General features: G+C 37.2%; 1 protein-coding gene across 1 annotated transcript in view; it reads left to right on the forward strand.

The window, feature by feature from the left end:
- AP1AR (adaptor related protein complex 1 associated regulatory protein) overlaps positions 1-17,122 on the forward strand; it is a 132,975-nt gene extending 115,853 nt beyond the window's left edge. Inside the window, exon 10 of the mRNA XM_033955577.1 lies at positions 16,570-17,122. Within this exon, the coding sequence (XP_033811468.1) occupies positions 16,570-16,829 (260 nt within the window). The 3' untranslated portion in view covers positions 16,830-17,122. The remainder of the gene's footprint in view (positions 1-16,569) is intronic.
- Positions 17,123-25,687: the final 8,565 nt, after the last annotated feature.

A 25,687-nucleotide genomic window follows, 5' to 3' on the forward strand; every position in this document is an offset into this window, starting at 1 on the left:
AAGTGCTTTGGCCTTCTACTTGGAACGCACCAAACCATACAGAACTGCTCCTCAACTTTTTGTCTCTTTTGATCCAAATAAGTTGGGACATCCAATTTCTAAATGCAGCATCTCTAATTGGATGGTGGCTTGTATCTCTTTCTGCTATGCCCAGGCTGGATTACCACTTCACAGTAAAGTCATAGCCCATAAAGTCAGAGCAATGGCAGCTTCTGTAGCTTTCCTCAGATCGACACCGATTGAGGAGATTTGCAAGGCTGCTACTTGGTCCTCGGTTCATACCTTTACTTCTCACTATTGTCTGGATGCTTTCTCCAGATGGGATGGACAGTTTGGCCAAACAATATTACAAAATTTATTCTCCTAAGTTGCCAACTCTCCCACCATCCCATTCTGGTTAGCTTGGAGGTTACCCATATGTGAGAATACCTGCCTGCTTGTCCTGGGATAAAGCACAGTTACCGTAACAGGTGTTATCCAGGGACAGCAGGCAGCTATTCTCACAACCCACCCACCTCCCCTGGTTGGCTTCTCTGCTAGCTATCTGAACTGAGGAGACGCACCTTTTGCACTAGGCGGGAAGGCACTCGCGCATGCGCGGTGTGGGCGACTCGAAACTTCTAGTTTCTTCAAGCAAGTCTGCTTGTGAGGTGTCTGCATCGAGGCTCCGTCGGATGACGTCACCCATATGTGAGAATAGCTGCCTGCTGTCCCTGGATAACCCCTGTTACGGTAAGTAACTGTGCTTTTTGGTTTACTGAGATTCTGCCACAAGAGCAACCTCTGCAGAATCACAAGAAATTATCTTATTGAAGAAGAAGAAGCCAGGTTAGGCAGGTGAGCACATTAGGGGGGGGAAAGGGCACATCTTTCCCTTCCTTCCTATCATCTCATTCTTTCCATGCTGACTGAATTTTCTTTTCTCCTTAATTACTAAGAAAAGGACTCCTGACCACACCATTCTCTATCATTTGCTGCTTTAAAATCTATCCATGAGCATGCCCCGTTATGTAAAGCAGTTAGTGATACAGGGAGGGACATGAGTATTCAGAACTGAAGACAGTAATAATGGGCCCTCATATCCACTGGATAGTATTAGGCAGGAAATAAGGTAGTATCTCCCTATAGTGTGGTGGGGGCAGACCATGGGATTAGAGTTGTTGAAAGACAGTTATTAGGGCTAAATGAATGGTATCAACAGCAGTTAAAAACTAGATAGGAATCGAGACATCAAGAGAAACAGTTGGGAAAAGAAAATCAGTCACAAGATCCAGTAGAGTACTTTTAAGATGTTATAGGATGCTAGAAAGTTCCTAAAGAAGATGGAGCTGAAAGAAATAAGATATAGTGGAATTAAAAAACTATACTTTGAATTTGGCAATAAAGCCAGTAAATTGTTGGCACATTAAATTAAAAGGATTACAGCAGCGAATTAATATTGTAAGCAATTGAAGGCACATTTGTTTGAAAGGGTTTTTGAATTTTGAGCACTAGGTGAAAGGATTATATGTAAAAGAGTGTTTAATGCTGTATGTTTGTTTTAGTACTAGCTAGCAGCCAATATTTTGATACTGATACTATTTCAAATAATGTTCCCAAAACAGTTTCATATAACCATTAGCCTAAATTCATTTTATACCATAGTGAGCTAGGTCTTCAGAAGTGCCAATAATAGCCAAGTGTTTTCAATGGCTAAAGTACTATTTTGGCACTGGCCTCCTCATTGGACCCACTTTTTATTTATTTTTATTACTTTTTGTATATTGTTTGCTTTATATATATATCTTCCAGTTTTTTTGTTTGTTGCTCATATCGGGAAAGGACCTGTCATTTCGACATGTTTCGCCGAGTAGGCTGTATCAAGAAAAGTCCTCCCTGTTCAGAAAAAGCTGTTTGATCGGTGCAGAATAAGACTAAAAGGTCCGGCTGGCCCGCTATCCTCAGAATGGCGGGCCTTCCCCTTCCTGGTGCATTGTGGGATGCACCAGGGAGTGGCCTGATTGGCCCAGGTGCCTAAGGCCTGCCCATAGGAAGGAGCCTTATGCAACTGGGCCAACCGGAAGGAGCAGGCCCGCCATTCCAAGGATGGCAGACCTGCCGGCCAGCAGGACCAGAGACCTGGCCAGCCGGCCAATTGACAGGTTAGTGGAGAAGGGTTCGGGGGGCCATCTTCAACAAGAGGTCTTGGGATCCTTCCTGCCAGTTCTGGGGGTGGGGGGGGGCGCCGGTAGGAGGGCTTGGAATCCCTCCTGCCGGTTTGCAGCAGTTTGGAGGGGGAATCGCGGCAGGAGAGATTAGGCATCTATCCTGCCGCAATTATTGCGGTGGGGCGGGCAGTTACAGGAGTTTGTAACCGGTGTTGTTTTTTGACAGAAGCTGATTACAGAATCCTGCTTTTAGGTAAAGGACTGGCCCCTCCTTCGCCTAAAAGGTCTGGGTTTGGGACTTGGGTGATTTTTTGGTTTGGAATATAGTGTAGGAATAGACAGAGGCAGTCTGGCCAAGTAGATTGCTAAACATACAGGTAGGCCATTCAAAAAAAAAAAAACCCAAACCTCATTTTGGATGGGTTTTTTTTTTTTGAGAATGGACATTTCCCTGCTGCCAACTTCAGCGTCTAGTGACTTAGGCCAAAAGGGGACTTAGACTTCTTTTTTTTTTTTTTAATTCCCCTCCACGCTTTCATGGGGCACAGAAACCTATCATCAGCTTATTGTACCAGAAAAAAAAACACTAGCAAAACACCTACTAAACAGTAGAAAAAAGCTATGTGCTCAAAAAAAAAAAAACTGGTATCAAAACAAGAATAATATCAAAATGTTACTCCTAAGACCAGTTCTTATTAAATTGGTGAGATAAAGTAACAAGGTCTCTGTATAATGACTGGTTCAAAATACAAACTGATTTGGATCTTGCAGTAACACCAGTCAAAAATAGTAAAATTATTTAAATAATAGTACATTTGTTTTGGGGTTATTTAATAAAATGATGGGGGGTGTCATTTTTTTCTGGACACTACAATACTAGCATAACCTGATATTAGTGAATCTTTCTTGTAGGCACCCACATTTACACCAGCCATAGACCTGGCCTAACTGTAACGGGATGCATATAACTTATAGTATTCTATAAGTTATGCATATAACCTAAAGGTCTGCACAAGCTCCCCATATGTATGTTCCCTTTGCATTTGGATGCTATAGCACTTAATGTGTGCCCTTATAGAATGGTGCTTAGAACACTTACAATGACACCAAGTATAGATCCTTTTCCTGGGTGGTGACTGCTAACGTGGAACCCTGCATCATATAGCTATAGTTTGGGTTCCTCTTCCCCACATGTATCACTTTGCACTTGCTCAGATTAAACATCATCTGCTATTTTGATGCTGTCTCACAAGTTCCTTTTGCAATTTTTCATAATCCTCTTGTAACTTAACAACTTTGTGTCATCAGCAAGTTTAATTATCTCACTAGTTATTCCCATCTCTAAATCATTGACAAATATGTTAAAAAGCAGTGGTTCCAGCACAGACCCTGGGAACACAACTATTTACTCTTCTCCGTTGAGAATATTGACCATTTAAACCTCCTCTGTTTTCTATCCCTTAACCACTTTTTAATCCATAATAGGACATTACTTTCTAATTTCCTCAGAAGTCTTTCATGAGGTACTTTGTCAAATGCCTTTTGAAAAGTCAAATACACAATATCAACGGACTCGCCTTCAAAGAAATGTAGTAGATTGATGAGGCAAGATTCCTCTTGACTAAAAATCGATGTTGGGTTTTGTCCCTCTCGTTCTTTTTTTATTTTTTTTTTTATGAAGAAAATTAAAGAAAAATATTAAAATGAAAAAACAGGAAAAAACTGAACAGCGTTCAGAAGAACAACTTCTTAGCTCTGCGGAAAACTAAGAACTGAGGTACCACGAGCCTATGGCGGGTGGTAAGGCATTCATGCATGTGCGGTGCAGGCAGTTCACGAACTTTCTCAAGTTCTTAAAGTGGCAATGCACTTTTAAAGCTGTCCATATCGGGGCTCCCTGGATGATGTCACCCACATGCAAGAATATGCTGCCTGCTTGTCCTGGGATAATATTTGATATACCACCATTCAGACAGTGTCAGTGTAGTGTAAAATATATAAAAATTCAAACAGTTCACTTGCTCCCGTTTAGATCATAGGCAAAACACCCCCTTCCTTCCTAATAATCAAAAATAGATAAATCACTTATTTTTATCTCTTTTTTTTCTATAAATTATTTACTTATTTTCTTTTACTAAAGTGTGGTGTTCACCAATTTCTTATAGATTCACATTGATATAAAAAAATCAGCAGAAAGTACTTATTATCAAACTGTCGATACCAATTCTTGCAGTCGATTTCCCAAAAAACTTATTTCAGGTAATCTCAGCAGATCATAAATATATCAACCAGCAATTTCTAAACTTTATGACAGTCAAATTACTTATCTGTCATAAGCTTATAAATCAGCTGTTTGTTGAAAGGAATGCACTATGCTGTAAAATGCTGCCGCTCTGTAACTGACGCTGTCAGCGTTTTGCGGGGTTGCAAATTCTCCTACTGCGTCAGGGTAATTTTTTTGGCAACTGCTTAAATTCAGTTGCATTCCTCTGTAGGTTCTCTTACTGCTGTTCCCGGTTTGTCAGTATTTAGTATTTCTAGACCACGTGGTCAGACAATTATTAGGATTTATCAGTGCAAAATATAGACAGCAGATGTAAGTTCTCAAAACTTATATATTTCAGTTACTAAACTGAAAATACATTTATTTTTCTTATCTTTGATTTAATTATCCCATTCAGGTTGTTCCCTGCCTCTGGTTCTGTCTACTCTGTTTCAGGGCATCCCTTCAACTCACTATTACTTTTCTTTCCTCCTCTCTTCTTCACATCTTTCACATTCCACTTTCTTTCCATTATTTCTTCCTCCTCATATCTATTTATTTCCTATCTGTTCCCTTCCCCTCCTCACCATAGGCACCATCTCCTTTCCTCCCCTTTATTAGGACCACCTCATCCCTTCCCTCCCCACCCTTTTATGGGGTCCATTCAACCTTTCTCCCCTCCCCAGTGGTATAGTAAAGGGGGTCCAGACAACCCTGCGCACCACCTTCTCAGGGGGTACCAGCGCCTCTCCACCCCTCCACATACCTCTTTTAAATGTTCATTGGGTATAAGTAGCATCTTCCACTTACTTCTCACACCGGCCTCTGCTCCCTTCTGACGTCACTTCCTGGTCACGGAACCAAGACGTGACCTCAGAAGAGTGTCAAGTCTGGTACGAGCAGCAGGTGGAAGATGCTATTCATGCTGGCAAATATTTCAAGAGGTATGCGGTGGGAGGGGTGCACAGCATGACAATGCTGGGCAGCACCCTCCCTCACTATGCCACTGTTCCACCCCTCCCCTTTCTGGGCACCATACTTTGGTATGAGTCTCCTTCCTAGTCCCCCTGAACAGCATACTTTTCCTGGTGCTGTGCCCACTTCCTAAACCAGCATATTTTTCTTTTTGGGTGCTCCTGCAGCTTCTCCCCCCCTCCCCCCCACAAACCACATTTTTGCTTATCTAAGCTTCAGCAGCCTTTTGTCTCCTGCTGCCTGTGTTCTCCAGTATCTCATCCCCTTCCTCCTGGTGGCCTTCTGATCTTGCCTGTATACAGGTCACTCCACTTCCAATCCTCCTACTCTAGTAGCCTACCAGCAGGAAACGGAAATATCGTCAGAAGAGGCAGGATGCTAGCAGTGTCTCACTTCCAGCTCACCACACAATTGTTTCCCACGTACTCACCTTTATAGGACCTCCAGGGACCCCTGAAGAAGACTTTTTGTCGAACCGCGAACCGTGTTGGATCCTGTATCCCTAGTGGACTAGGTCCTTTAAGGCTCTTATGTGGATGATTTATTTTTATGTGGATGATTTCAATGTACCTTTGGAACTTTGATACTTTCAAATAAAGTCCATTTAGGAACATCTTCATTCCACAGAGTTTTTTTGGTTTTCTCTGGATTTTCTTCTTTGTGGATATTTCCGTGTCAATTCCTTTTGTTTTTTGCACACTAATGGCATCATTGGAGTATGGCCATTAATACAAAAAAAAAAAAACCAACAACTTAGCGGCCCCATTTTACAACAGCAGCAAAAATAGCCTTAGCATATGAGAAAAACCCATGCATGAGTAGGCTAGAGTGAAACACTTTTTGCTGAAGCTATAAAAGGGCCGCTAAGTTTTGTACATGGGGCAATGGATGGCTAGATGACAAACTGAATTCATGGCTTGGAAAAATTATTCTAGAGGTCTCCTCTTACTTTGCTTTTAGAAAATTATTATTATCATTTTTTTAAATTCTTTATTCATTTTGAAAACTTACAGCAAACGTACAGGAATATATCATTAGTAACAACAATAATACTTGTAATTCTCATATAATTCTAAAAACATAAAAATTATATCCCATCCCACCCACCTTCTTTCAAATATTATAATCAATTATATCATAAATATAATATAAACATATAATTTAGTGAAATTTCCAGAAAAACTCCCCCCACCCCTCCTATGTGTACATATATTCATCCAAGGAAAATGATGTTTACTCATTACAATATTATTCCAATGGCCCCCAGATCTTTATAAAATTATTATAGTTCCCTTTCTGTATTGCAATTGCTCTTTCCATCTTAAAAATATGGCATACCAAATTCCACCAAAATGTATAATTAAGATTAGTATGGAATAGAGGGAGATATACAAAGGTGGATAGGCAAATGGCTGGAAAACAGGAAGCAGAGAGTGGGCATAAATGGGAAGTTCTCAGACTGGGAGAAAGTGACTAGTGGTGTGCCCCAGGGCTCGGTACTTGGGCCGATTCTATTTAATATATATATCAATGACCTGGAAGGCGGAATATCCAGTGAGATCATTAAGTTTGCAGACGACACAAAGCTATGCCGGGAAATCAGATCGCAGGAAGATAGCGAGGAACTCCAGAGCGACTTGTATCAGCTAGAGAAATGGGCAGAGCAATGGCAGATGAAGTTCAACGTGGAGAAATGCAAAGTAATGCATTTAGGTAGTAAGAATAAGGAACACGAGTATAGAATGTCAGGAGCAACTCTGGGTAAGAGCGAACAAGAAAAGGACCTGGGTGTACTGATAGATAGGACCCTGAAGCCGTCGGCACAATGTGCGGCAGCGGCAAAGAAAGCAAACAGAATGTTGGGCATGATAAAGAAAGGAATCACAAGTAGATCGGAGAAAGTCATAATGCCGCTTTATAGAGCAATGGTCAGACCACACTTGGAATACTGTGTACAACATTGGTCTCCCAACCTAAAGAAGGATATAAAACTGCTGGAGAGGGTGCAGAGACGAGCAACGAAACTAATAAGAGGTATGGAGAAATTGGAATATGAGGAACGACTCAAGAAACTAGGATTGTTCTCCCTTGAGAAGAGGAGGCTGCGAGGGGACATGATAGAGACGTTCAAAATACTGAAAGACATCGATAAAATAGAGCAGAAAAACAAATTATTTACATTGTCCAATGTGACACGGACAAGAGGACATGGTTTGAAGCTAAGGGGTGACAAGTCCAGGACAAATGTCAGGAAGTTCTGCTTTACGCAGCGAGTGGTGGACGCATGGAATGCTCTTCCACAGGAGGTTATTAAGGAATCCACTGTGCTAGGATTCAAAGGCAAATTAGATGCACATCTCCTTATGAGAGGCATAGAGGGATATGGGTGATTAGAACAATCAGGTGTATACCTGACTGGGCCTCCGCGTGTGCGGATCGCCGGACTCGATGGACCATGGGTCTGATCCGGAGATGGCAATTCTTATGTTCTTATGTTCTTATAATTTTTCCAGTTATTGGTGATATGCTGAATAGCAACCCCAGTCAAGATTAATAATAGTTTGTTATTATGTGCCAATACTTTTTTTCCTCATAGACATGCCAAACAGAATAGTATCATAGGATAATGCAACATGGTTTTCTAATAGACAATTTACTTGAGTCCAAATTGAATTCCAAAATAATCTTATACAGGGACAATGGTAAATTAAATGATCAAGAGTCCCTGCTTCCAGATTACAATGCCAGCATTTATTAGATTTAGAGCTATCTAACTTTTGTAAACGAACAGGGGTCCAAAACGCTCTATGCAACAAAAAGAACCAAGTTTGCCTCATAGATGCTGATACTGTACATCTCATTCTCCAAGACCAAATTTGTGGCCATTGAGATGCAGAAATTTGCTGCTTAATCTCAATGCTCCAAATGTCTCTAAGACCATTTTTTGGTTTTTTATTCATATATCCAGATATTAATTTATACCACAATGCGGCTTGATGTCCCAGGAAGTCCGCTTGAAAGTATAGGAACTCTAGACTATACTGATTATTCAATGTTTTCCATTCAGGGAACCCCACCTGAATAGCCTGCTTTAGCTGCAACCACTTAAAACTTTATGATTTATTAAGACCAAATCTATGCTGCAGCTGTGAAAATTCCAGCAGTTTACCATCTGAAATAACATCATTCAGAGTTCGAATACCTGCAATAATCCAGTTCTTCCATAAGATTTTAGATCCGCCAATTTGAATCTTGGAGTTTATCCATAAAGACTGATTCGTTGATTTACTAATTGGAATAGGTGTTAAGTTACTAATGTATCTCAATGTTTTCCATGTATCTGATAAAATTATGTTATCCTTATACTTTCTCGGCATTTTAATACTAGGAACATGAACTAGATTTAAAGGAAAAAAGAGACGCCACTCCAAATACAGCCAATCCGGGGCATTATCTATGAGTTCTGGGAGGATCCAATACATACCCTGATGTAAAATATAGGCTTGATAATACCTATAAAAATTTTGAAAATTTACCCCACCCTCCTCAATTGATTTTTGAAGAGATACTAAAGCAATTCTAGGCATTTTACCTAGCCAAAGAAATTTCGTGAGGATACCATTAAGCTTTTTATAAAAGGACCCATGAAAAAAAAATTGGTATCGTACTCATTTGATAGCACACCATAGGCAATATCATCATTTTAATAGTTTGAACTCTTCCCCACCAAGAGAGGTGTAAAGGATTCCATTGCTCGCATAACTCTGTAACTCTTTTTAATAAAAGTTTCTCATTTTCTTTTACTGTGTCATCCATATTGCTTTTAATCCGAATACCTAAATATTTTAATCCATCTTCCTTCCATATGAATGGAAAAGAATCAAATAATCCTTTAGAACACATTTAAAGGAAGAATCTCTGACTTACTCCAATTTATTTTGTATCCTGAAAATTTTCCAAATGTATCAATCAATTCCAATAAACATGGAATGGTAGTTTCTGGATTTCTCAAATAAAGCAGAATATCATCTGCATATGCTGAAACTTTATATTTTTCAATTTTTCAAGTACCTTTCTTATTTCTAATCTTAATGTATATTTTCTGTAAACCGCTTAGAACCTAACGGATGGAGCGGTATATAAGAAATAAATTACATTACATTACATTACATTATATTCCATATCTGAATACGGAATACCCTGTATCCCCTTTGCTTGTTGAATGGCTAACAATAGGGGTTCTAATACAACATCAAACAGCAAAGGAGATAAAGGACAGCCTTGTCTAACTCCCCTCTGCAAATTAAAATGCTCAGATAAATTATTACTAATATTCAATCTTGCAGAAGGGGAGCTATACAATGTTTTAATCATTTGTATAAATCCAGGAACTATACCAAACCAATCTAATGCTTGATATATAAAGCTCCATTCAACCCTATCAAAAGCTTTCTCTGCATCCAAAGATACAGAAAAGGCCGGATCATTCATACTTTTGGATAAATTTAACATATGAAATGCATATCAATAATATAAGGGAGAGCCTTAGCTAAGCACAAAGCCAATAACTTAGCCAAAAGTTTTCCATCCACATTTATTAATGAGATAGGCCTGTAGTTTGAAACCAAAGTGGGATCTCTATTTGGCTTAGGCAAAACAATTGTTAATGATTCCGCCATAGTACCTTTAATACAACCATTAGTAAGTTGTGACTGATATAAATTTAACAAATGAGGTAAAAGGAGAATTTGAAAAGATTTATAAAATTCTACTGTAAAACCATCACCACCTGGAGCGGATCCAACTCTAAGAGATTTCAACGCCAGTTCTAATTCTTTTAAAGATATCGGTTCTTCTAAACTCCTTTTTTTATGATCAGGAACCTTCGGTCCAATAATTAAATTTAAAAATTCCAAACCATCTTTTTTCCTGTCTTCATAAGGCTCAGAAGAATATAGGTCTTTATAAAAATTAAGAAATTGACTTAATATCTTTCCAATCTGATTATGTGATATTCCGTTATCATCCTTAATTGCAATAATATTATTCCTTCTTTTCTTTGCTTTTAAATAATTTGCCAATAATCTTCCCGCCTTATTAGAATTTCCATAATACAAAGCTTGTTTAGAGAACAAATCTTTCCTAATTAATTTTGAAGATAATTCATTATATTTACCTTTTGCTTTTAGAAGAGCCTGCAAAGTGTTATGTTCCCATTTATTAATCAGTTTAGATTCTAATACTTTAATTTATTTTCTAATATAAGCAGAATATGAGATAATAGAACCTCTCACGGTAGCCTTAAAGGCATCCCATAAATTTTCCTTGGAAATGTCTTCTGATAAATTAAAATGAAAAAATTCACTTATTTTTGATTTAAAATCCTCAAGGAATTTAGCCTCCACAAGCAGTGTATTATCAAATCTCCAAACAGGTCTACTATACTCTTGTTGATCTAATTTAAGTTCAATCCATATACCCACATGATCAGATAAAATAATTGGATCTATGGAAGCATTAATCACTTGTTGAACTATTAGAGTTGAAACAAAAATAAAATCTATCCTGGAAAAAGACTTATGAACAAAAGGAGAATTCCCGATCATTAAAATGAAGAATACGCCAAATATCTTTCAAATCACATGAATGAACCAAATTATCTAGCCCTAAAGATTTTATATTTTTACATGTTTTTTTATCAATTAATGGATCCATAACAGCGTTAAAATCTCTAGCTATTTTAGAAGCAGCCAGTGGGAGTAACAATCTCTGTGTATTTTTTAAAAATTCTTGTTGATTCGAATTAGGGGCTTATACATTGAACAAAGTCAGGGTATGATTTCCCATATTCATATCTACTTGCAACCACCTACCTAGAGGATCTGAATTTACTAACTGAAAATTGGCATTACATTTTTTATTAATAAGAATAGCAACCCCTGCTTTTTTACCTACTACAGGTGCAAAAAAACAATGTTTCACCCAACCCCTCTTCCAATTTCTTTGATTCTTCAAAGTTCAGATGGGTCTCTTGTATATAATAGACATTCGCATTTTGTTTTTTCAAAAAGGATAACACTTTTTTCCTTTTGATCTGGTGATTAAGGCCATTTACATTAAGTGAAAAAACTTTAAAAGCCGTCATGATATATAAAAACAAAATGATATTACAGGAACAAAATAATGGACAGAAGTTAGAATCCCTTAAGCAAACATCATTTTCTCAAATTGAAACCCTTGAGCCTGGACAGAATCTCATTGTAACCTACCCAACCCCTCCCCCTCCCCATCCCACCCAGAAACAACTACCCTCCCCTCCCCCCACATATATTTTGACTGCTTGGAAGTGTTTATATGAAGCTAAACCCAAAGCTCCCCTCTAAAAACCTATCTCACAATATACCCATACATTAATATTCTAATATTCAATTCATATTTACCAAATATAATCATTTAATACTTCAATATTATTAAATAACAAAATAATTTACTTCCAACTTTAATTCAAATTCCATGAAAGTAATTCAAATTAAATATTATCTTTAACCAATATTTATTAATTACTGAGACCATTTTACTATCACCTATTAAATGAACAATCTACTTTGTATCAATAATGTCTAAATGACATCTATTTATGAACTTTGTAATACTTTCTCCAACTTTAATTATGTTAACACTATGAAGAAATTAAATTGCTTTTTTTTATAAGAAAGTAAGTAGAGGATGTTTTAAACTGACAGTCAGTTAGCGATGGGACATATTCAAGCTCCTGGAGAAACCCCTCAGGAGTATCACAGGGTTCACCACTTTCACCCACACTGTTCAACATTTACATATCATCCCTAGGGCACTTACTACAAAAACTAAACTTGAACTATTACATATATGCAGACGACATTTCCATTTTAATCCCAGTGAACAGCATTACAAACGAAACCTCAAAATACATCTCTCATATTATGACTGAAATAGAACATTGGACAATCAACTTCAAACTGAAACTTAACACAGAAAAAAAAAAAATCTTCCTTGCAAGCCCAACGGATAAAATTACCAACACAACATTACACATAAAAGACCACGATTACCCGATTACTAATACAATAAAAATATTGGGAGTCACATTGGACACACCTGACAATGGTTGAACACACGAACATAGTGGTAAAAAAATGTTTCCTGATATTATGGAAATTAAAGACCATCAAAAAATATTTTGACCCATTATCGTTCAGATTACTAGTGCAATCACTAGTGCTTTCTACTCTGGACTATTGCAACATCGTTTACATGGGTATACCCAAAAAAACAGTAAGGAAACTTAGAATTATTTAGAACACAGTGGTCCATTTGATATTCGGTTTAAAAAAGAGCGACCATGTCACCCCCTACTACAAACTTCTACACTGATTGTCAGTCGAGGCACGAATAATTTTCAAGTTCTCCTGCATATGCTTCAAATTAGTTTGGGGACTAGCTCCTATGTACTTATTATCTCACTTCGTATTCTACAGCCCTATAAGACAAACCAGAAACTGCTATCTTTTTGCATACCCAAGCATTACCAATTGTAAATACAAAACCTTTCTGGATAGAACCTTCGCGTACCAAACAAACAAACAACAACATTGGCTAGACAACTACATTAATAAAGCTAGACTGACGTACAATGCTTTTAGAAAACTTATAAAAACTGCCTTATTCGATAGATATATCACCTAAACAAAAATCTTCCCCGAACACTTTTTTTCTTGTTTCGTTTTTTCCCAATAGGCCCCCTCTGAATTTCTAATCAAACTGTATTTTGTAATTCGGGACCTTTCATCTAATATGTCCCTTCTAAAAAATTCCTAACAAACTGTATATTGTAATTTTCGCTGTATTTTTTGTAATTCCGCAACCTTTTCCTAACAGGTCCTCTCTGAAAATTATTAACAAACTGTATATTGTAATTTTCGCTGTATGTTTGTAATTCGTGACCTTTTCCAAACAGGTCCTTCGGATATTTCATAGCAAACTGTATATTTTATCTTTTCGCTTTCTTAAAATTCCTGTACTCTGTATTTTCCTCTGACTATCTGCATATTGTAACTCGCTGAATGTCCAGCTCTCTTGAATGTAAACTGCCTAGAAGTCGCAAGATTATGGCGGTATAGAAGAATAAAGTTATTATTATTATTATTATTATTAATTTCTGAAATGAAATAGGAAAATATTGATGACCAAATGATTTCAAATCACATAACTCCAGTTTTAAACAAGTTTAAACTAAGTATTTGTATTATAAATTGTGATTTTTCAGAAACAGTATGAAAACATTATGCATAAGGCCATTGCATATAAACTCAACTTTCAGCCAGAAGCATAAGCTTACTACAGCACTTTCTTTTTTGTTCAATCCATGTTCCAATCTCACCCCAGTGGCATTTCTATCAACCACACAAAACAGGAAATCACAATGACTCAACAATCTTCCTTAAACCAAAGAAGGGAATCCTTTGCAAACTTCTGTAAAAAAAATGAAATTTGTATCCAACAATGAATGTAAACTGCATACATCTGACATAAGATGTTCCATATAGCCAGCTTTAGATATAAAACTTTTTGCAGCTGCAGAGAATCTTGATGGCTATTATTCCCATAACAAAATAACTTCCTCATGTTAAACTTTATATCTTCTGTGCCAGCATTTCATCATTCCTATACCGCCTTCTCTGTTATATCCGAAGAGTTCAGTCAGTGAATCATTGTACAGAGCACACCAGTTTCCTGATCTCGAAGAATAGACATCCTTAATCGATTACAAAGCACTCTATCAGCTTTAGTTTATATATCCAATTCTTCATATTAGTCTATTACTCCATTTAGATTTAAACTGCATTCTGCTGTTATTTAGATTTTCCCTCTTCCTCTTTCTTCTATTATTAATAATCATTTACAGTCCAATCAAATCCTATACCTCCTTCTCTGTTATGTCCAAAGAGTTCAGTCAGTGAATCATTGTACAGAGCACACCAGTTTCCTGATCTCGAAGAATAGACATCCTCAATCGATTACCAAGCACTCCACCAGCTTTAGTTTATATATCCAATTCTTCATATTATTCTATACTCCGTTTAGATTTAAACTGCATTATGATGTTGTTTAGATTTTTCTTCCTCCTTCTTCTATTATTAATAATCTTTTACAGTCCAATCCATCAGTTAATTGATTGTTTTAATTACTGAAATGACTTTTAATCAATTGTCCTTATGCCAAATAAATTCCTTTTCTTTAATCTTTCCTAAATCACATATTCATTGGTTCTTTTTGTTGTGAAAGGGACTATATAAGTTCTTCCGGATCTTCAAATTGACAGGTCTTATTATCTAAGGTAATCTTCATAATCGCAGGGTACATAAGACTGTATCTGGCTCCTATCTCCTTTAATTTAGGTCTTAGTTGGAGAAATTTTTTCCGTCTCTCAGCAGTTGCTTTAGCAAAATCAGGAACGAAAATCACTTTTTCCTCTTTATATATTATATCTTTATTAGCTTTAGACAAATTTAATATTTCTATTGCCTGCTGGTATCTCAGTACTCTGAATATTAACAGTTTTGAAATCCCTCTTGTATTTGATCTCACCGGGATTCTATGAGCCCTCTCAATCTCTAACGGAAATCTAGGGCTCAGTGACAATAGTTTAGGAATGTTTTCTAAAAACGAAATGGCATCTTTCCCCTCCAGTCCTTCTTTTAAATTTAAAATCCTCAAATTATTCCTTCTAGATTTATTCTCAATCTGTTCAATTCTATTTTCTAACTTACATTGTAATAAAATTTCTTCTGCTTTTTCCATTCTCTTTTCCATCTGGACAGCACAAGCATTAGCAATTTCTATTTTTTTAGCTAAGTTAGAAACTTCCTCCTTTACCTCCAGCATCAAATTTCGTAGCTCAACTATTATGCCTGCATTGTCATTCAGTTCATCCAAGGGAAGAGGCACTCTGGATGGAGTCGGGGGATCAGCTTTAATTCTTTTTGCATTTCCTCCCGAGAAAGACGCCTCATTCTTTGTCTGACGTGTTGAAGACATTTTCCCAAGGTAAAAAACAATCTCTTAGCAAGAAAATGTATATAATATTACCACATAGGCTTTCAGAGGCTCAGAGCACAACGATTAAGCTTCCACCATGTCAGGCTTCCAAGCCACACAATCTTTTTTTTTTTTAGAAAATTATTAAAAACACAACTTTTTGATAGGTTGGTATCTATTCTTATCTCCCCTCTTTTTTCAACCTTTCAAAGTCCTTTAGATCATTGTAGTCTTATTAGAATGTTTATTTTCTTATTTTTCTCATCTATTTTCTATTTTATTTCTTTATTACTCTACTAATTGTCATTTTTCCAGGTACTTTAGTTAGATTGTGAGCCTTCGGGACAGTAAGGGAATTTCTAAGTACCTATTTTACTTATAATTTTAATGCACCCTATTGTCTATTTTTCTTAGAATCCTAACTGAGTTTAGCGGTATATAAGAAATAAATTACATTACATTACAAATTAATGCATTGCTATTTTTTAACAAATCTATTTAGATCTATCTGATGTATTTTTATCTGTACTATATGTATCAACTTGTTGGTTAAGTTAGTTTTTAACTGCTTTCTTTCTTAAACTCTTAACTAGTTTAGACTCAGCTGACATTTTATTTGGATTACATGCATTACTTTCTTGCCTGTTAGAGGGTATTTTATCTGCACTCTTTTACTTCTAATGTATTTCACTGGCATTATATTGTAATATGCATTCTGATTATTGTTAAATTTTATTATTCTAATCTGTTGCATTTCATCTGTATTTTATGTACTTGCCCAGTTGTTGTGAACCGCCTAGAACTCTTTTGGTATGGCGGTATATAAGAATAAATTATTATTATTTCAATTTATTTCCTGATTGATACCATGATTGGTAAAAAAGGTTGATCAGAATGAACAGTTTTTATATATCCCCTCTATATAGTCTTTAGAAAGTACCTTTGTGCTCATTACAGTTTAAAGAATATATGTTAAATCAGAACATCTGTGAATAATCCACTTAATATACTCTGGGTGATATTTATCATAATTAAAATAAACAAATTGTTTATTCATTGTATTTTTACAAGTGATATAATAACTGTGTATGTCCTCCTGTACCACAGGAATGAACAGACTGATCCCAATGAGAGAACGCTCTAAAACAGAAGAAGACATACTACGGGCAGCCCTAAAATATAACAGCAAGAAAACTGGGAGCCATCCAACATCAACTTCAGATGATTCAAATGGACTAGAGTGGGAAAATGACTTTGTTAGTGCTGAAATGGATGACAATGGCAATTCAGAATATGCAGGATTTGTGAATCCCGTTTTAGAACCATCTGATGCAAAGAAATCGGATATGGATCAGCAAGATAGATAGATCCAGTTTTATGGACTTTGAATGATGACCAAACATTTAAAGTCAATTGAAATGTACAGATGTTTAGTCTGAGCCTTTTTAGAAATACAGAAGAAAGATTTAAACATCTCAGTTATGTGTTACCATGGAATGGGATTGATACTACATTATCTGAATTAATTCAGAAATAAGTGCAATTTCAACTTTTATCTTCTGCTGACTTTTTAAGAAATTTTGGGTAGCTCTATCAAGTATATTTCTGGGTTAGCTGGGTTGTGAAATTATCTGCACTAATTAAAAACTTGACATTTGTACATTTTGTTTTATCTTCTTTCCTGTTTTCCAAATTACATTTGTCTTAATTGTTTTTACATTTTAGTTTACATTGTTAAAATATTTTGAGGGCAACCATTTATTATATTTTTACATTTTATTTAGTTTTTGAAGTGCAAATTTATTGGATAGTGGGAAAGGAAGTTTCTCAGGTTCTTGACCCCGTACCTCTACTGCGTTTGTCTAGTTTGATCAAGGCCAGTAGTTTCCCAACCTACTCCATGAGGCTCACCAAGCCAGTGTGATTTTCAGCATGTATAAAGGAAATAACCAGTATATCAAATCTTATCCAGTAAGTAAATATTTGCTCTACAGTCTCAAAATGTTGAAGGTTTGTAATTTGGATAAAATGCTGAAATGCAAACATTGTTTTTTAATTTTATTTAACTTTGTTAAAATGAGATACATTTCAAAAGTTTGCTTGTCTTAAGATATTTTGAATAGCACCAGTTAAATACAGTCCATCAGTAAGCAAGTGCTTATGGAATGTTTGAGTATGCATACATCTTGCATATCATGTGCCTTGGAGATACCTTATAATTTTCTTACCTGCTCTGTTGAATGAATTTGCTCAAGTAGCATTCTCACCACTGTTGTATTAGTGCTATTTTTCATTCTCTATTTTCTTATCAATTAGGTGTTATCCTTTTTTTAAAGACCCCTCTCTTTTCCCTATTTTTCTCTGGAAGCCCGTCCAATACATGTCCAATACATGTCTTCCAATACTTGTCTTCCATGTGTCCAAAGACACCAGTCAAGATTCAAAAGGTTTCCTGCCTGTGCCAAGAAGATAGAAACATGGAAAAATAAAGGCCTATTCAGTCTGTCCATCATATCTACTGATCTTTTCCTCTCCTTTAGAGATCCAATGCAACTATCCCAGACTTTCCTACATTTCAGATAGTTTCAATCTTTACCATCTTCAATGGGAGGCCAGTTCACAAATTCACCATTTTCATGAAGAAGTATCTTCTCCGGTTACTTCTGAATTTGTCCCCTTTCATCTTCATCCTATGCCCCCTCATTTCAGAGCTTTTTTGTTTTCAATTAAAAGAGATTCACCTCCTATGTGTTTATTCCATTTAAATATTTTAATGTCTGTATTATATATCTCCTTTCCTGCCTTTCTTCTGAGATCTTTTAAGTTTGTTCCCATACTCTTTATGATGAAGACCACTGACCATTTTAATAGGTGCCATCTGGACTGACTTAATTCTGTTATAGATTTTTTTAAGATGCAGTCTCGTACACAATAAAAGGTTTCATTGGGTTCTTATAAAGACGCAACCTTCCTTTTTCCTATTTTTCATTCTTCTCCCTATGCATCCAAGCATTCTTCCAGCTTTTCTGTTTGGCCTCCTTAAGTTCATCACATTCAGTCACACCCAAATCTTGCTCCTTTTTTGGGCACAAAGGTTTTTTTTAAACACCCCCCCCAAAAAAAAAAAAACTGTACCATTCCCTCAGGTTTTTGCTGTCCAACTACATGAACTTTGCATTTTTTAACAGAAAATCCTAGCTGTCAAATTCCAGCCCATTTAGCAATTTAGCACAGTTACTTACTGTAACAGGTGTTATCCAGGGACAGCAGGCATATATTCTCACATGTGGGTGACGTCATCCATGGAGCCCTGGTAAGGAAGGTATTAAAAGTGTACTGTTACTTTAAGTTTTAAGAAACTTTGCGACTGCCCGCACCATGCATGTGCGACTGCCCTCCCACCCGACGTAGGCTCGTAGTATCTTAGTTCCATAAGTAAGCTAAGACGCCAACCAGGGGAGGTGGGTGGGTTGTGAGAATATCTGCCTGCTGACCCTGGATAACACCTGTTACGATAAATGTGCTTTATCCCAGGACAAGCAGGCATATTCTCACATGTGGGACTCCCTAGCTTACTACAATGGGATGGAGGGAGTATTGGCCATTAAGAGAATAAATTTTGAAATACTGCTTGGCGGAACTGAACATCCCGTCTGGTAAGGATTCCAGACAGTAGTGAGATGTGAACTGAGGACCAAGTAGCTGCTTTACAGATTTCATCTAAGGGAGTGGAATGCAAGAAAGCAACTAAAGCTGCTATAGCTGAGACCTTATGCTGTTACACGACCCCCGAGCTGCAGCCCAACCTGAGCACAGTATAACGCAACACAGGCTGCCAACCATGTGGAACAAATTCTCTTGGTTATAGGTCGACCCAAACTGTGAGGATCAAAGAAGAAGAACAGTTGGGATGTTGTATATGGCTTAGCCCATTGAAAATGATAAGCCACAGCTCGTTTACAGTGTAAGGAATGAAGGGCTGTTTCTCCAGGATGAAAATGATGCTTGGGAAGAAACTGGAAGCTCAAATGATTGATTCCCATGAAATGCTGTGACTACATTCAGTAGGAATTCAGGATGGGTGCAGAGAACTACTGTATTCTGGTAGAGAGCTTAAAAGGTGGATCCAACCCCAACACTTTGAAGCTTACTCACTTGACATGCATGAGTGATGGGGGTTAAGAAATATCACTGAAAAAGTGAGATAGGCAAGATGAGTAGAAGACATTGGCTGAAATGGAGGTTTCATCAGTCTGGTGAGAACAACAGTAAGACTCCAAACCAGTGGAAACAGTTTGAGAGGTGGTTAGATATTGAAAGTCCCTTCATAACCCTGGGAACACAAGAATGAGCAATCAGAGAATTTTCGTTGACTGGCATGTAGAAAGCACTGATGGCACTAAGGTGAAGTGTTTTTAAGACCTGAATTGGAGAATTGGAAAAGGAAATCCAACACTGAATATATGGAGAAGGATGAAGCATCTTGATGATGAAGAGTACACCACAATGAAAACCGTGTCCACTTCTGAGAGTAGCACTGCTATGTAGAGTTTTCTGGATGTATCCAACATGATTCTAACAGGATCTGAAGATCAGCAAATGTTGAGGCTATCCTAGGAGGTACCAAGCTGCCAAGTACAAAGACTGCAGACTGGGAAAAAAAACAGTAGAACGGCATTTACCTCTAGATCAGGGGTCCCCAAAGTCCCTCCCTGAGGGCTGAATCCAGTTGGATTTTCAGGATTTCCCCAATTAATATGTATTGAAAGCAGTGCATGCACATAGATCTCATGCATATTCATTGGGGAAATCCTGAAAACCCGACTGAATTCGGCCCTCAAGGAGGGACTTTGGGGACCCCTGCTCTAGATGATGAGGAGAGAATCATCTGGAACCGAAGTGAGGCAGTGTGTAATTGTGGGGGAACAGAAATAGGTTTATCTGAGGAGTTCTTCAGAAGAGAGAACACCTGACATCAGGTTGTGAAAATAAAGCGTCCATTGATGTGGGTGAAGAAATTTGCTGAACGTGTCAAGAGAATTCTGTGCTCCTTGGACATAGAGAGCTTTTGAAATATGTTTGGAGCAACTGCTCAGTTCCATTCTTTTCAGTCTTTTGCAAAGAAATCAGAGACCCTGTACTCTCTCCTTAATGTATACTAGGGGGATTTGAAGGGAAGATACTGTAGTGCAGAGTATTGAGCATTGCTTTGAGTTCCAAGGGGTGCAAGTGGAACTTCTGCAACCAAGTAGAGCCGTCACTTTGTGTGCGAAGATTGGCCAGGTGAACTTCACAAGTATATTTTGTGAATTTATGGTCAGAATTTTCAGATGTGAAGTAGAGAATGACACGGGGAAAAAATCTGTCCCCGTCCCCGGCCCACCATCCTCTGCACCGCCCCGTCACCGTCACTGCCATCCCTTTCACCGCCCCGTCACCGCCACTGCCATCCCATTCACCGCCCCGTCACCGTCCCCGCAGCATCCATATAAGCCTTAGTACTCTAATATTTAGCGTATTCCATTCTTATAAATCAAAGTTCCTGCTGCTGAACTAGAGAAAGAGATGTTCAGCTGGCAGGGCTTTGTTTATAAATTTTTATTAACACAACTAATATACCACCATAATGTTTCCGACAGAGGACAAGTATGCAATAAATGCATTTTGCTGTTTCAATGCCAGTGCTCAGCAGAACAACAGACAACAATATGGACATTCACCTTATGTAGTACTTTTTTAATATATAAAAATAGGCAAAATTAGTTGCTGTTTTATCATTATATTTTCTTGCCATTATAGTATTCTTCATTGATCATTTTTCTTTTTAAATTCAAAACAAATTCAACCTATCTTGTGTCCCAGCATGAATTCATGTTTCACTCAATTGGCTGTTTCAAGGGAATTAACCCTCCAACTTCCATTTGCAAAAATACCCAATGTTGTTCCTTCTATGAGCAATATTTAAATTATGAGGAACAACATTGGGTATTTTTGCTGAATTGTGTGACACCATTTGGGCTGAACATGAAGATTGAAAATGCCTGGTTAGCCCTGGACAGATGATTTGAACAGCCAGGAGCCTGTCCTGGCCATTTAAATCATTTTGAATATCTAGTCCAATGATAACAGAATTAGGGTGATTATAGAAACATAGAACTTTGTTGATCACTAAAAACAGTGGAGACTAAGGGTCTATCAAGCTCAGCATCCTGTCTTTGACACTGGCCAGTCTTGGTCTTTGGAACTGCCCATTGTGTCAGAAGCAATAGGGATTAAGTGACTTGCCCAGGGTCACAAGGAGTGTAGTGTAGCTCTAACCACTGGATTTAGAAGTTGGCTTCTTTTGGGATCTTTAACTCATCATCGCTAGGACTCGAATCTGAGTCCGTGGCACCTAACATAGAATGGAATTAGTATGGCAAAGTAATGAAGAATGGTCCAGCAGCCCCCACCCTCCCTCCACCTCACCTTATATTCGTTCCGAGTTTGCCGGCTTCCTTTTTCCCTAGCCGCACGCGTTCAAAAAGCCGTGCATTTAGCCAGCTCCCTCCCTCCACCTCACCTTAAATTTCGAGTTTTCCGGCTTCCTTTTTTCCGAGCCGCACGTGTTCAAAAATCCGTGCACGCGCGGCTGCGCGAGTCAATCAAACTTCTCCTCTCCTGCAACTTCCTGTTTCCGTTTGCGTCAGAGGAGAAGATTGATTGACTCGCGCAGCCGCGCGTGCACGGATTTTTGAACACGTGCGGCTCGGAAAAAAGGAAGCCGGAAAACTCGAAATTTAAGGTGAGGTGGAGGGAGGGAGCTGGCTAAATGCTACGGGCGGGCGGGCGGTGGCTGGCGGGGACCGCGCGATCCTTGATACCTCACTGCGGAGACAAGACCATTCACCGCCCCGCGGGCGGTGAATGGCCTTGTCCCCGTCGCCGCAGCGACTGCTAGTTTTCTTCCCCGTTTTCGGCGGGTGACCCGCGGCTAAAATGCGGTGGCCGCGGGTAAACCGCCACCGTGTCATTCTCTAATGTGAAGTCATTTGCAACAGCCGCCCTGTGGAAAAGTATGAAGAATGTAGCATCTACTTAAAAGTTGATAAGCTGGAGACTAGTGAAACACCAGGAACCACTAAGGTGTTCTACAAGACTTGTGAAGAGAAAAACATGGATTGTAGACGCCATGGTTAAAGTGGTACTTGAACCTGTGTCCCTTGATTCAATATAATCTCACTACACTTTTGACCTGGTTTACAGCACAGCACAACTACTCATGAAAGATCAGCAGAGTCCACAAACAGAAGTATTAAACATTCCACAGGCATAGAGTTCCATAACAAGGCAGGAAAACCCACAATTCGCACATCAGCAACGCTTCTTCTGTGAAAATTATTAAGAGGAGGAAAAAGCCTCAGATCCCACCCTCCACCAAACCGAGAAACTCAGGTTGAAAACAGGTGGAGTTTTACAGTGTGTAATAAAGTCACTGGCATAAAAAACCTCCTCAATAATATTTCAATAGAGAAAAGCCTTGTGCAATGCAAGTGGAATATACTCTGCCTTGTATCAGGACCCTTATGATCTGAAAATGATTTGAAAAGCCAAATTCTATTGAGTAGTTTCAAGTTTATTAGATGGCTTGATTAACCGCCTTAGACAAAGTTTCTAAGCGGTGAACATTTAAAAAGTTACATAGATTAGGTAACAAAACAGTCCATACAATTAATAAATAAACTTATTATACTAAAAATTAACATTGTTAAACACAAGGTAAGGAGGGATGAAATACAATTTGTAAAGTAAAGAGGAGACATCAAAGGGAAATACAAAAGGGTAATAAGACATTTGAGGGGAATAAAATAAGCAAAGCAATAAAATAAAAGATTAACTTGCAAATGCATCTCTAAAAAGGAAAGTTTTTAATTCGTTTTTAAATTTTACAAACTCTTTCTCCTCCCGTAAAAACATAGGGAGGGCGTTCCATGTTTGCGGTGCCGTACAAGAGAAGATAAATTGTCTCCTTGTATTGATAATTTTTAGAGAAGGAATAGATAAAAGATTTTGTTCGCTAGATCTCAAGGTTCTCTTTGCAGAATAAGGGATAAGTAATCTAAATAAAAATGCTGGGGTCTTATTATATAAAGTTTTAAAAATAATTGTACATAATTTATGAGTAATTCTGTGTATAACAGGAAGCCAGTGAGCCTTTTTAAGGAGTGGTGTTACATGATCAAACTTTTTGGATTTAGTTATTAATTTAATTGATGCATTCTGAATGATTTGTAGTCGTTTTATTTCTTGTAAAGCAATTCCTTTAAATAGGGAATTACAATAATCGATTTTAGATATCACCAGAGAATGAATAAGTATATTTAGTGCTTTAGGACAGAGAAATTTAGAAATTGAACGAATTTTCCGCAATCTGTAAAAGGTAGTTTTCACAATGCTACTGATATGATCGTGAAAGTTGAGTTTGTTATCAAAGATTACTCCTAAAATTTTTATATTTTTAACTAATTGTAGAGGAACATTTGAAATTGAAATAGGAGTAATAAGAGAAAAACTATCCTTCCAGGGAAAAAGCATGACATTAGTTTTTTTAATATTAAGAGCTAGTCTGTTTTTGTCCAGCCAATGATGCACTTGCTCTAGTTTTTCATTAATAGTCGAAATTTCATTTATGTTGTTATTAACTAATGGGTGCAGTAATTGTATATCATCGGCATAGGCAAAAACATGAAATCCAATGGATTGTCAGTAGTGGAGCCAAAAAAATATTAAAAAGCAAAGGTGAGAGAATAGATCCCTGAGGAACCCCATGTGTAATATGTGAGGGTGAGGATGAGGATTCATTGAAAATAACTGTGGATGTGCGATCCTTAAAGTATGATGTAAACCAAGCTAGAACTTCATCTGTAATCCCTACAGAATGAAGTCTATCAAGGAGTAATTGGTGATCAATCGTATCAAACGCTGCTGAAAGATCAAGCGAGGTTAATAGCACCGATTGATGATGATCTAAGAAGTATTGAATAGAAGTTGTCATACCGATAAGAGAGTGTTCCGTACTATGGTGCTGTCTAAAACCTGTTTGATTTGGATGTAACACATTGGTTTGTTCTATAAACTCTGAAATTTGGTTGAAGACAATTTTTTCAGTTAACTTTGCCAAAAATGGAATGTTTGAAATAGGTCTGAAATTAGTTAGATCAGTTGGACTAATATTTTTTGTTTTCATAATTGGTCGAATATATGATTTTTTCCAGTCTAATGGCACTATGTGTTGGTTTAAACTTTCTGTAACTAGTACGTGAATCTTAGGTCCAAAGATGTCAAAATATTGTTTAAGAATTAGTGGTGGTATTTGATCAGCTTTGGAACCCTTGATGTTCAGAGTTTTTAGAATAAGTTCAATCTCCTTTAGGCTTGGTATTTTAAATTTTGAACATTTTGAAGATAGTAAATCTTGATGACTTTGATCTAAATCAGTTGGAAGCAGTGAGTTTTTAAATGATTTCTTAATGTTGATAATTTTATCAATGAAATAATCAGCAATTTCTTGTGCTGTTGGAATTATAGTATTTGAGTCAAGATGTTTATTTCTGCTTGGAGTTATATTATTAAGGATTGAATAAAGAATAGAAGGGTTTTTAGCCTTAAATATTTTTTCGGAATAGTATTTCATTTTGGTTTGATTTATTTTTTTTTTATAAAGTTCAGAGTATTCCTTATATGTAACTAAATTTAAGTGAGTTTTATCCTTCCTCCATATACGTTCTCGAGATCTTAGTTGTTTTTTTAGAAGTAGAAGTTCTGTGGAAAACCATGGGTTACAGATTTTACGAGCAGAGATGATTTTATTTTGTATTGGAACTAATGTATTTAAAGTGGATTGAATGGCCTTATTCCACATATTAGATAAATCGTCTATTGTCTCAGTAGTTGATTCAGAAAAGTCTAAATCAAATGTAGTTTGTAACGATTCTCTAGAAAGTTCATTAAAATTCCTGACGGCAATTATTTTTTGTTTGACTTTATTTTCTATATTTGGATTTTCAAAGGTTAGCGAAATCAGATAATGATCCGACCATGGAACTGGAAGACAATGATTAATCGTGAAATTATTCTTTTCCGACAATGGAATTAAGACTGTATCAATAGTATGACCTGCTTGGTGAGTTGGCTGGGTTATTAAAGAACAAAGATCAAGTTGGTTAATGAAGGAAAAAATGGTTTT

Source organism: Geotrypetes seraphini, chromosome 1 (assembly GCF_902459505.1).
Source record: "Geotrypetes seraphini chromosome 1, aGeoSer1.1, whole genome shotgun sequence".
Taxonomy (NCBI): Eukaryota; Metazoa; Chordata; class Amphibia; order Gymnophiona; family Dermophiidae; genus Geotrypetes; species Geotrypetes seraphini.